The sequence below is a fragment of the Argiope bruennichi genome, chromosome 8 (genome assembly GCF_947563725.1).
Source record: "Argiope bruennichi chromosome 8, qqArgBrue1.1, whole genome shotgun sequence".
In the NCBI taxonomy this organism is placed as follows: Eukaryota; Metazoa; Arthropoda; class Arachnida; order Araneae; family Araneidae; genus Argiope; species Argiope bruennichi.
In genome coordinates this window covers 81,981,376-81,994,065 of record NC_079158.1, presented here as the reverse complement: position 1 = coordinate 81,994,065, position 12,690 = coordinate 81,981,376, and the positions used below count along the sequence as shown (strand labels likewise).

At 24.4% G+C, this 12,690-nt stretch overlaps 1 protein-coding gene across 3 annotated transcripts in view; it reads right to left on the bottom strand.

Moving 5' to 3' along the window:
• The window catches only part of LOC129981023 (stomatin-2-like), a 66,438-nt gene that overhangs the window by 35,470 nt on the left and 18,278 nt on the right, over window positions 1–12,690 (bottom strand). For 2 of the 3 annotated variants that reach the window (XM_056091619.1, XM_056091621.1), the window contains one exon: window positions 8,141–8,212. The exons of the other annotated variant lie outside the window; for it this stretch is intronic. In XM_056091619.1, coding sequence (XP_055947594.1) covers window positions 8,141–8,212 — 72 coding nt within the window. The remainder of the gene's footprint in view (window positions 1–8,140; window positions 8,213–12,690) is intronic. 3 annotated transcript variants of the gene reach the window in all.

Sequence of the window (12,690 nt, the reverse complement as noted above, 5' to 3'; positions counted from 1 at the left end):
AATGTTTGTAGCTAAATATACTTTTTAAAGCCATTAGAGGAAAAAAATAATTTATTATAAATGCTTCACTTGGTTCAGATAAATTTATTTTTAGTTCTTTTTGCAATGTTTTTTTTAATTTTATTTTTGTTATTTATTTTTTATAATCAGTTGTAGCAACTATATTTGTCTTCTAATAATGGCTGAAAAATAACAGAATTTTATAATTTTTTTCAAAGGATTTGCGAATGGATTTTAATAAATTAAGATTGCTTTTTTAAACGAATTAAGGTGCATTCTGATATTTTTTACAAAATTAATAATTTTATCTCAATAATACTTGTTAAAACGAAAGTAGAAAGTTTTAAATACAGCGAATATTTAATTTTTTTATTAAAAGAAACATTCGAGATTATCTAATATTTTTAAAATATTAATTCTATTTACTTTAAAATTATTTTTATCTATGAATAATTCTATTTTATTTTTAAACATGAATTTATTTTTAAAATATGAATATATTATACAAAGTTATTTTACTTTTACATTCATATTTCTATAAAATATGAATAAATATTTAATTTTCGTGAAACTATTAATATGGATTTAATTTTTCATAAACTTATAAATAATATAGTATATATGAATATGTAATTTTTCATAAGTATTTCCCTTTACATTTATTCTGCAAATTTCACAAAATTATTATTTATAAATGTTGTTGTTTTATATTCAGGAATTCAACATGAGTACTTCGGTTTTATTATAACTGCTTACAGTTATATTGAAAAACTTACAAATTCTAACAGTAGTTAAGAATTGCTCCAGATAAATGTATTATCTTAATTGACATTGTTTTTTTCTTGATAGCTTCGAATATGTAAGATATTACATTTGAATTTCGATGAAAGATTTGTTTTGAAATGACAAATAACGTATTTATTCGATTGAATGTAAGTTCATAATTCTTGAAAATTATTCCATGCAAAACTTTACTCATTTACTCGATTCAAACACAAACAAAAGTGATTAGAATGATTATTTTTTTAATAAACTTTTTTTTTTACAGGAAATTTTAAAGTTCATTCTGGCCAGTAAGGCACGTTATACGCGTTGTCTTCCTAAAGGACAAAATTAAAGAAGTTTGATCAATATTGAAATTGGTATTTAAATTTTGTTATTTTTTAAAAGTATGTGTTTTATAACTTTACTCGTGAGATTTTGTTCCCGAACTTTAAAATCTGTTTAACAACAAACAAATTTAAATTGTTAAGTAATGTACTTTTTTCTTAATTTGTTTTCAGTTTTTTTTACTGTACAGTAAAATATTTTTATATAAATTATGATTCTAATCTAATACATTTGGCAATGAACGTTATCCTAAATTTGTTTCCAGTTTTTTCACGCTACAATAGTTGCACATTGAATAATTTTAAATTATGAATCAATATTATTTATTTAATGTATTAACGTATTTTAAATTTGTATTTTGTTGCTATGGAAATCATGCTTGGATCTTTTTAAGTTGTGAGTTAAACGTGATTGTTTTTAGTGATAAATATTTCATTCTAAGCTTTTTAACCTTTTTTTCATGTTACAAAAGTCGTCACTAAATTTTTTTAGAATGTGAGTGCATTATCTCTATGAAAAGTTCTGGAAGAATGGCTCATTAAAATTGTTTAATATTTTTAATTTTTTTTTTAATTTTCAATTTGTTTTTCATAAAAAAGGCTTTTAGCACCTAGAAGTAAACAAACTCTTTGGAATAAATAAAACAACATTCAACTGTAAAAATTTCTAAAGCTTAATAATTCTTAAATTATGCCTGTGATCTGCAAGCAGTTTAGTTCGCTTAAAAATGTATGTCATTATTATTTATCTTAAATATATATAATTATAGTTTGATTATTCAATAATTATTTAATTCTTAAAATCGTTGAATAATATATAATTCCTGACATATTATACCAAAATTCTTAGAATCAAAAATCAAGATAAAAAAGACAAGAGAAGAATGAACTATTGAAATTATAAATAAATGCATATTAATACTTAATAATTCATTATTGGCCATTTTGGATAAAATTACAAAAACAAATTTTATTAAAGTGAAAGCTTACCTATAATTTTTATACCTTATTTAGCAAAAAACACAATCCCTTATAGTTTATTTGTTATAGACACTTAAATGTCCGATAATAAATACTTCATCAATAGGCTTGAATATAATTGTATATAGTTGCGAGTTGGATTCAAATCTTCTGAAACCAGCAGGTTTTTTTTAGTCTCTAAATCTAATTTCTAGTGGCTTTACATTTAAACTGAGTTTATAGTTTTGTCTAATATTTTTGTATTAATTATATCTAGAATATATTATCTCGCCAAATAGATGGAAATTCGTTACAGATGGAATCCAACTTAGGTAATAAAATTTCCTTTCTGTATAATTTGATTTCATATGCTATATATGCTTTAATAATATGTTCTTAAACTTTAAGTAAAATAATGAATACATAATTCTCTGAATAAGGGATTCTCAGAAATTTCTACTTACGTAAATATAGTGGTATTGCGTGTTAGTTTAAACCACTTACTGGGAAATATTAATTTAAATGATTTTATTACTATTACAAAATTTGGCTTTGAAATAATTTACCATTCATCTTTAATGAAAGGACTCGTCGAATTTAATGAGTTTGTGAATAGATTTGAACAGGCAGTAAATATACATCACGAAAGACTAACTCCTAAATAGATGTTGAAATAATTCAATTTGAATAATGTTTTGACGTCATAACATGCAAGACACATTTTTACAAAACTGCGTAGTACAGAGAATTGTGTTTTAATAAGTACCTGGTACTTGAGGAGCGACAATTCAAAAATAAATTGCACCATCTTCGCAGAGATTTATTTCTTTAATGTCAGAGGTCACCAAGATTTTTTGTTTGGTACCTAGAGTTGTTTTAACCATTTTTGACTATATTGAAAATTTCGAAAATAAAAACAGGTGTATTTTCTATCAATGCCACTTTTTGAAATTTATGAGGTACTTTAAAAAAAAGAAGATTACAAGTTATTAAATTAGATTAATAACTCATGTTTTTTTTTCCTTTAGTGTTTAGAATTTTTTAAGGTGTACGTACACACTAGAAGATTTTTTTTAAAAAATTTTAACTTTAAAAATCTTGTTTTTTCCCAGTAGGTCATTAATATATGTTTAAACTCATTTCAGTGAGAAAAAACCATATTACACTAATTATTAATTAATTAAATAATATTTAATGAGCTAATTAGCATATTTTTTGAAACATGATATCTTACATTCTACTTTGTACAGACACACAATTCTAGTTGGAAATTATGCCTAATAGTAGTCTTCATGTTGTCTGCCTCAATCAAGTTAAAAAAATATATAGTTTTTTTTAACAATTTTTTCATTAACAATGAATAGAAAAAGCGAGATTTTTTCAGTAATTTTGACTTTTAAATAGCTATTAAACATTTATTTCTATGAATATAACTTTGATTGAGGCACAAAACATCCGCTATTTCATACAGATTATTTGGATGTATAAATAGTTGTATTTGGTTCATTTCTTGTTGAGTTATGATTATTTCAATGGAGCAACATAGTGGGAAAATATCATTATTCATAAAATGAGTTTTAAACAAACCGTAACTAGAGTTTTTAATGAAAGTACCTCAAGAAAAATAATTCTAACTCGAGAAATATTTCGAATATTGACAACATCTTGATATCGTTTGAAAGCTAAAGGATCAGAGAACATTATTGAGCAATAAAAAAATATTCGATATTTTGAACGATTTTCGAAGTTTCAAGTGTGTACATACACCTTAACGGATTTTGTTTGATATTGCCATTTATAGTTAATGTTCAAGGTTTTTTAGTTAGCTTCAGCAGTTTTTTTTTTTTTATTACATGAAATTTTTAAGATTCTGTGTAGTTATATTATGGAACAGTTAAAATTTTAAAGATCAAGTAATTCCATGAATATATGACTCAGACAAACAAAATTAGAATATTAGCACAATAAATCATGTAACAAATGGAGGAAAAATATGATACTATTATGGTCATGGTCATATAGAAGGTAAACATTCATAAACATGAATAATAAATAGGTATGAAGAAAATGGTAAACTTTTGTTTTGGTCAACTAGGGACATACAAAATATACTTGCTTTTTATACTTATAATGTAGCAGAGCCGAACAATATCATTAGATAAGAAATGTGTGGCCAATAATAGAGAGTAATAATTATAGAAAAAATAGCTATCATTCAAGAACTTTAGTAAGACAAAATCATCTTACCTTCACTTCCCATAAATTTAAGCTAATGAAACCATTCATCAAAATTCTAAATAAAAATATATATTGTTTGCATGTATAAATCAAAACATAATCTCAAAAAAACTTCTGCAAAACAAACAAAATCTGCAATTTTTTAAGATCCACAAACTGAATAGCTCTTAAACTATCCACATTTCCTTAATCCTGTGAATAAAACACAACGAAAGCTTTGGATTATTTTTATTCTAGTGAAGAAAATATTGAGAAACAAAAATTCTGAAAACTATGTTGCACACATTAATTAACAGTTTCTGAGATTTTGATTGCAATATGAGCGCAAACGTTCATTACTTGCAAAAATTTTAGAACATTTCCCTCAAATTCTTGAAGACGTTATTGACGATCAAGTTTAAGGAGTTCATCAGAACGTAAAGAAAGTGGAGGAAAATAACAGGGCAAATGAAGTACTCACATGATAGCAGTTTATGATTGAATCTGCAAAGAAATTGTATAAGTAAATTTCGTTCGAAAATGCTGAACGAAGATTTTGGAATTGAACAAAACAACTTAATCTTTTAGTATTTTCTTATTTTTGTCACTTCTAATTTTTAGTTAAACTGTTGTAGGCATAAAAGAGTGTTGGCATATTTTTGAAGTAAATAAAATGCTTATCAAAATTCATTTAGAATTTTTTTTATTTAACATCAGATTCCTAAGTCTAATTTAATGTGCTAATTGTAAACAACGCTACTGCCATTTCTTAAAACAGAAGGCGATGAATGAAGGCTGAATCCCCGTTTGTTTTTAAGAGATGACAACTCATAAATGCAGAATATGCACTGGGAACAATTCGATGTTTTAAACAGTTCTTTCATTTTCTACTTTTGCATATAGTTCGTGGATTATTCAAATAAAATACCAGTTATAAAGTATTGAAATATATTTTAGACGCTATAGAATTATCTGAGAGCTCATTAAAAGCTTTCATATCATCTGATATATATTAGAGAATTACATATATGTAAATTTTTATAAAAAATAGTTTATTATAAAAAGCATTTTATTTCTAGCATATAAAAAATTTGACTTATAATCAGAATATATCAAACGTTGCCAAATTCTAATTACTGCTGGAATTTTCAAATTTTATTCCATGCATCAAGATAAAATAAAGGTAGTTTCGCCGATAAGAAGATATCGTTATTCAAGTGAAATATCATTAATGCTTATAGCATGTTTTATCACATGGTAGTTTGTAGGTATAATAGAAACTAATTTACACAAACTTTTTTTAAATCTGCTCCGTTTATTTAAAAAGAATTTGCGTCAGGTATCGATTTTAAACTAGTGGCACGACAGCCCATGTGAGCCAAGGCCTACAGTACGCATATCTGCTTTCTTGACCGAGGGCCCTGGGGTGCAAGGCATATGTCCCTGTTATGTGGTCAGCCTAACGTGGAACCCCTAATGTTTAGTTTCCAAGCATGCTAGATATCGATATTAATGGCACATAAATCATTTTTTGATCGTGCATTGTTTGTATTTGTACAGATTTAAAATAGTCAAGATTAACTCCAACAATACTAAAAGTCCACGAACGTTCACTTAGAAAGATTTTGGTATACGCAAAGATGCCTGGATGTCACTTCAAAATTTTTCTTTCCATTATGTTAAGTGTGATTTATTGAATGCCCAAGGCTTGTGCTTTGTTCAATAAAGAGGCTTTCCCTGGGGGGGGGGGGGCACAGGAAGGATGTCTGAGAATTCTTAATAAATTCCGAGTATACGTTTGCATAGTAATTATCGGCTAAGCGGGATAATTTTTTATATATCGATCGCTTAAAAACACAAGTGTCTACAATTTTTCAAGAAAAGTTAAGAATTTTTCTTATCTTTCAAAAAGAAATTCAGTCATTTCAATATTCTGAAGTATCTGAATTAAAATGATCTTAGAAAGTAAAGTTTAAAGAGTCAACATAGAATTTTTGTCCTTTGTACCTAATTTCTGAAGTTGAATAGATTATTAAAAGTTCATATCTGTAGTAAAAAAGCCTTTAAAATGAATGAAATAGGTTTATAGAAAATTTTCATAATTGCTTAAATTGTTGTGAACATTTTATATGAAATTAAAGCTTTCCTATAAAATGTCTTCATTTTTAGAAAACAAGTTCATTTCTATATTAGCAAATATCTGTGCTAATATTGAAACCAATTTTGAATGTTTTATTCAATTATTTTTCTTATAAATAAAACTACTTAAGACTATAGTATTAACAGCACAGGCATATTGTATAATATAGTTTAATAATAAATAATTTTATATAGTTTCATACAATATTGTGCAATAGACTGAGCTACCTGGGAGATATAACTATAGATAAATATTTCTCTAAAGAAACTATCCATGCTGTTCTCATGCAAACACTAAAAAAATATTATTTGATAAAATAATAAAACTTCATAATTGCATAGTGTGCTAGAAAGGTTTAGAGAATAAATGTATCAAAATTATGAAGCTAAGTGTTAAACATTATTTAGGAACAAATGTGCTGAAAAATGGAAGATTTTTACAGTATTTTGGGGTTAAAAAATACTGAGTTATTGTGACGAAAAACTAAATGACGATTTTGTTTTTGCATTACTGTGTTAGATTTTCCCCTCGACTAGATTTTCATTTAAAATATAATTGAATTACATTGAAGAATAACATTTTTTTTCTAGTATGATTAAACGGCGATAAATATAGGACAAAAATTATTGATACAGTGAATACTATAATTCATTTAGTTAAAAATTTGATACTATAAATAAAATAAGAATCAATAGATACTTTGCTAAAGATATTTATTTCATTCTCAAAATAATTCCTATTCAGAATTTTACCTTAGAAAAGTGTCGTAAAACGTAAAAACATTTACAAAATCTGCAAGTTTTTGCTGAAGTTATAGCAAATACTTAATGAATTTTAATTTCCATTTCCATTTGTATTCAGGATTTTTAGAAAGGGGGCAAAAAAAGGATGACATAACTTATATTTGGGGATTTCAAATTATTTGTATAATTTAAATTTAATTAGAGCTGGTATTTTTTTAATGTTTTTTCCAGAATATCATGAATGAATTTTTTTCTACTGTATAAAATATACCATAAAAATAAAAGTTATATGCTCTGAAATTAAAATGATTTCAATAACAGTCTTGCGTATTAAAATAAAAATGATCTTCTAAATAAAAGTATTATATATTAAATATTTAGCTATTAATAAATTTAAGACAAACTTAAATAATAATGAAATATTTTCACTAAAGTTTTACAATCTCTAAACTTCTTCTTTGCATTAAATTTTGATTTGAACCTCGTTAAAGTGTTTTAAATATGAAGAAAGTTTTGTAAGTTTTGTTTTTAAAAAGAAATGTGAACACTTTTTGTTAAATCCTATTTTAATTTAACAAATTAAGAGGGTAATAATGCAAGTTTTTATAAAAATTTAAGTTCCAGACAGAAAGATTTTAATACGAGCCTGAGAGAAATTTCAGGTTTAATTCAATAGTTTGTTTATTAATGAGTTAAATTCTCATTTTCTGGAAACCAATTTTAGTTATAAAAAACAAGTGCAGTACAGAAATGCAGTTGGATACAAAAGAAAAGAAAAGAACAGTGAAATATGAACAGAATATACGTTCTATTTGCTCCAAAACTGACTTTATTCTTAATTAGTGCTGTTTCACAAATGGTGCATGCTTGGAATAAAATAAGGAAATAACGTGACATTTGGTAAGAAATCAGATTAACAAATTTTCTAGGGAAGAACTTTCATTCTAGGGGTTAAAGAATTTTATACATACTCGGGACGAAGGAGATTCTCTCTGTTGAATTCCGCGTCACCATTTCTACAGGAATGCGGATACGGTCGTATTCTAATGGACAATAAATCAAAATTTAGAATAGAATTAGCTTAAATTCTAAACAAAATTCTAAATAATTTCAAATATTTTAAAGTAGAAAATTTATACTTATTAATAGTAAAAGCTTATTAAAAAAGTAGATTAATTACTTGCTGATATTATAAGCTAATATCAGCAAGTAAGTAAACTTATGAATCAAATAAAATGAAGAATAATTTTCTTATTTTCTAATTAATCTAGATTGATTCAATTTCAACTTTAACAAAAAATAAATTCTAAATTTATTTTAGGTATATTTAGTATATTTTTTTTCATAAAGTTATATTTCTTTTAAAAATATTCGTCCAAACGATATTTTATAATGTAGAAAACATACTTTGGATTTTATATCATGAAAATCGTAATTTTTTACTTAAGAGGAAATAACGTTTATTATAGCTGTGGTTTCTTTTAATACGAAACGTTCTTTTTGTAAGCGCTATTAGATTATTTATTACTGAGTTTTCATTTAGTACATTCGCTTACAAAAGTCATTTGTTAACAAAATCATTTTACAACAATTTACAGATACAACTTCCTATCTAAACAATCAGAAACGCCATTCTGTGAAACATTTAAAGAATATAGTCAAGTTTCTTTTTAATAAATATTCTATTGTTTTTAGAAAACAAAAAGAACAAGTATATTTGTAGATTATATTATAGGATGTCATTTTCCCTAGTTTGAATTTATGATTAGTCACATTTCTTTGTTTTTCTTTCATTGCAAAATTTTTTCCAATTTTTCCAGAAAAAAATTTGATTTCTAACTATTTATATTTTTAGTTTGCTTTTTTTAAAAACATTTTCTGTGTGATAATTCTACATTTTAAGGGTTATAATAGATTGCGGAGAAGAATGGGCGAAAACATGAAATTTTATTGTTCCCATTTCATTACCGAAATGTATATTTATACTTAACTAAAATAATATTATAAAATGTAATGTTCAATAAAATGAATATTTAATGGATCTATAGAAAGAAAAGTGAATTTTAATGACTTCTCAAAATGCTACTGTAATTAGCTTTAAATATATTTTAATTGTCCCAGTGTCTTAATTTTTGAAGAACTTAAATAGAATTGATAATAAAAATTTCAGTTAAACATTAAAAGAAAATAAGATATACATTTTAAGAATCGAGTGTGCATTTAAATATTTCTAAAAAAATTACCATTTAGTTTGAATTACGAAATCTTTCAAAGTTTATTTCCAAATAAATATATATTCTGTAATAAGGAAAGAATAATAGAAAAGTTTAAAAATTAAATCGCCTGGATTATTTTGAATTTTTTTTTTTTTTTAAATTAGGTACCTTTCAATTTTTAAAAAATAATATATTGTGTCTTAAAAAAATGTGTTTTTTAAAGTGACTTATTGATATTTTAATACATATGCATAAAACATTTCAGAATCCTAAGTGAATAGTTTGCAAAATTAGTCACATATAGACCACTAGTGACTAATAGTTAGAGACCACTGGCTCTTTAACCAAGTTTAAGAATAGAAGCGAAGAATTTATACTTTTTTCGAAAATGTTAGCACTTCAATAATAAATATTTCAATAATAATTTTTATTATTATTATTGTTTAAATTCATAGCTTATATTTATTTTTCTAAAAAAATATTGATATTACATGATCAAAAATAGAGTTTTAGAATTTGTTAATATTTTTCTGTTATGAAAATGAATAATTTTTTCCCCAATAATATGACATTTGTAAGTTTGTAGAAATATATATTCAATTTTTTAATGAAAAGTAATATTTTTTTGTACTGCCAAACTACAATAATTTGACACTTTTGGCAATACAAAGAACCAAAATTATGTCTTCTCATAATGGACATCTAAGTAAGCAAATAATTGCATCTTCTTAAATGACAAAAGACTTGGTGATTAAGAGATAATGCCTTTTGAAGGGTTGCAAAAATCTTTCAGAAAGAATAAAAGAAATGGCCTCAGGATACTCATAAAATGAAACTCAAGAAACCTTAATACAACTATAACCTTGCCCAAAGGAGCTATTTTATGTCTAAACATTCATTACATACACCAACATTTTAAGTGTCTGTAGTTAATAATGCAGCGAAGTTTATACTTGCAGATTTTTTCAACAGTTTCATTTAGGAAATAATGAAATTTAGTTAAATATATAATACTTTTAATGCATAAAAAAAGTCGAAAAATGATATATTCTTATTACTTTTATTTTAATTCTTAAAGACCTTAATTTATAACAGAGGGTAAGGACATGTTTAGAAATGAGAAAAAAATGTCTAAGTATTGCAGAAAATCTATACTTTAACAAATATATATATAAAAAAAGTCTTTTACTCCTTTCATCTAAGTATTGTTATTTTAAAGGTGAATATTATTTCTTTCACAATATCTTATTCTTTTCTTAGAGCTAAAAAGTGTGTGTGTTTCGAAACTTGTTCTAAAGAAATCATTTTCGAAAATTTACAAAAGCAGATCTTTGACTTAAATCAAATATTTGTATTATTTTACAGAAAATCGCAGTTATTTTTTATATTTCTTAAAGAAATAAATTGAAATATTTTCGAAATAATTAATAAAAATTATTTTTTAGAATTAATTTACAATAAGAAACAGTAATTAAATATTTGCGAGTAAAATATCTCATCTTTCTTCTAGAAAATTGTTCCCAATAAAATCGTTGTTAAAGCCTAGAAATAGGTTTCCTTACTGATCAGATATTTTTTTTAAATTTTTAGCTGATTTAATTAACCGCTTAAAAATCAAAATCATTCTACTTCAAAAGAAATTTTTCGACAAAATTTCAATTATAGGTAAGAGTAAGAATCTCTCTTAAGAGTTACAAATTTAAAAACAATTATGTTAAAGTTGAATCCAAAGCAAGAACTCTAACGAAAGGCTACATTTTTTTAGTCAGTTAAGCCTTGTATATAATTTGGTTAAAGTTAATTTATATACTAAATAAACTTCACGCTGCTTTTCAATTGATTTTTTTTAAAATTTTATTATTACTAATTAATGATCATTGATAAGCAACAGATGATATTTCAAAACAAATCCTCAGTAACTACGAAATGAGATAGAAGTTTGAATCACTTATTGTGATATTTTGAATCAGTTATCAATGAATTACTAAATATTTTAACATGAAAATTTAGAATTTAAAAAATAAGATTTTTTCAAAACACTTTATTTTCATATGAATGGACATTGATAATAAATAACTTACTGTGAAATTGAGAAGTGAAATTTCTATTCACTTTGAGTATTCTACGTAGAATAGAAATATTAACAATAAGGAGTAAAAATATGAATTTCTTTTAATTTTATAATATTTTATCCAATACTATTCACTTTTTTGATTACTGGATGTTGAAAAACCGTTTTAAAGCAATTTAAGAACTATAAATAATAATTATAAAATTTAATCTATCCCCAAAACGACCTTCTTGTTATTTCAAAACTTGAATGATGTACAGTTTCAGTAGCTATATTAGATATATCAATTTGAAACTAATTTCAGTGTTATAGAAATTTATTTCAGTTTTAGAGCTTCAGTGCTTTAATAATTCTTCTTAGAAAGTAGTTTCAGTATCTTAATATATAATTCTATTTTAAAATTACTTCAGTACATGAATGTACAATTCTATTTTAAAATTTATTCAGTACTTGAATTTGCAATTCTATTTTGAAACTAATTCAGTACTTGAATGTGCAATTCTATTTTGAAACTAATTCAGTGCTTGAATGTGCTATTATATTTTGCAAGTAATTTCAGTATTTTAAATATATGCAATTTCCATTAAAGATATACTTAATAGATTATTAAACAGAATATACTTAAACCGATATCTAGCAATATTGTTAAACATGTCTTGAAAAAACTACTATTGAATTAATAATAAAATTAGATTTTTATTTTAAATAATAAAAATTGTATGTTTAAGAATATATAAAACACCATTTACTTACAATAAAGCACTTAATTCTTCTATTTCTCAAATTAAAGTTTTTAAGAAATAATCCTTTTCAGCGAACTGAGTTTTTAAATTTATTCACAATGGTTTAGGTTTTTATGAATATTGTCCTAAATGAATATTTAGGATCTTTTATTAAATTCAAATAAAATAATTAATATTGAAATTTTTTTGCAACTTTCAAGACAAATGTTTAAAGTTTATATATTTGTAAACTTTGCGCAAAAGAACTGTGTTTTCTGAATAAATATCCAACCCTTTGATGCATTCAAGATATCATACAATAAAAAGGCTACTGAGCTACGTAGAGGATAATAGTGGATATTCTCTTAAAATTAAAAGAGATAAGTGAACCCAAAGAAAATAAAACAAGAGCAACGTGGTTTTATTTGCAACAAAAAATATTTCACTACATTCTTATAAATAAAAAGTAATTATTTCCTAAAAATAAACAAAAGTATTATTTCTTTTCAAAA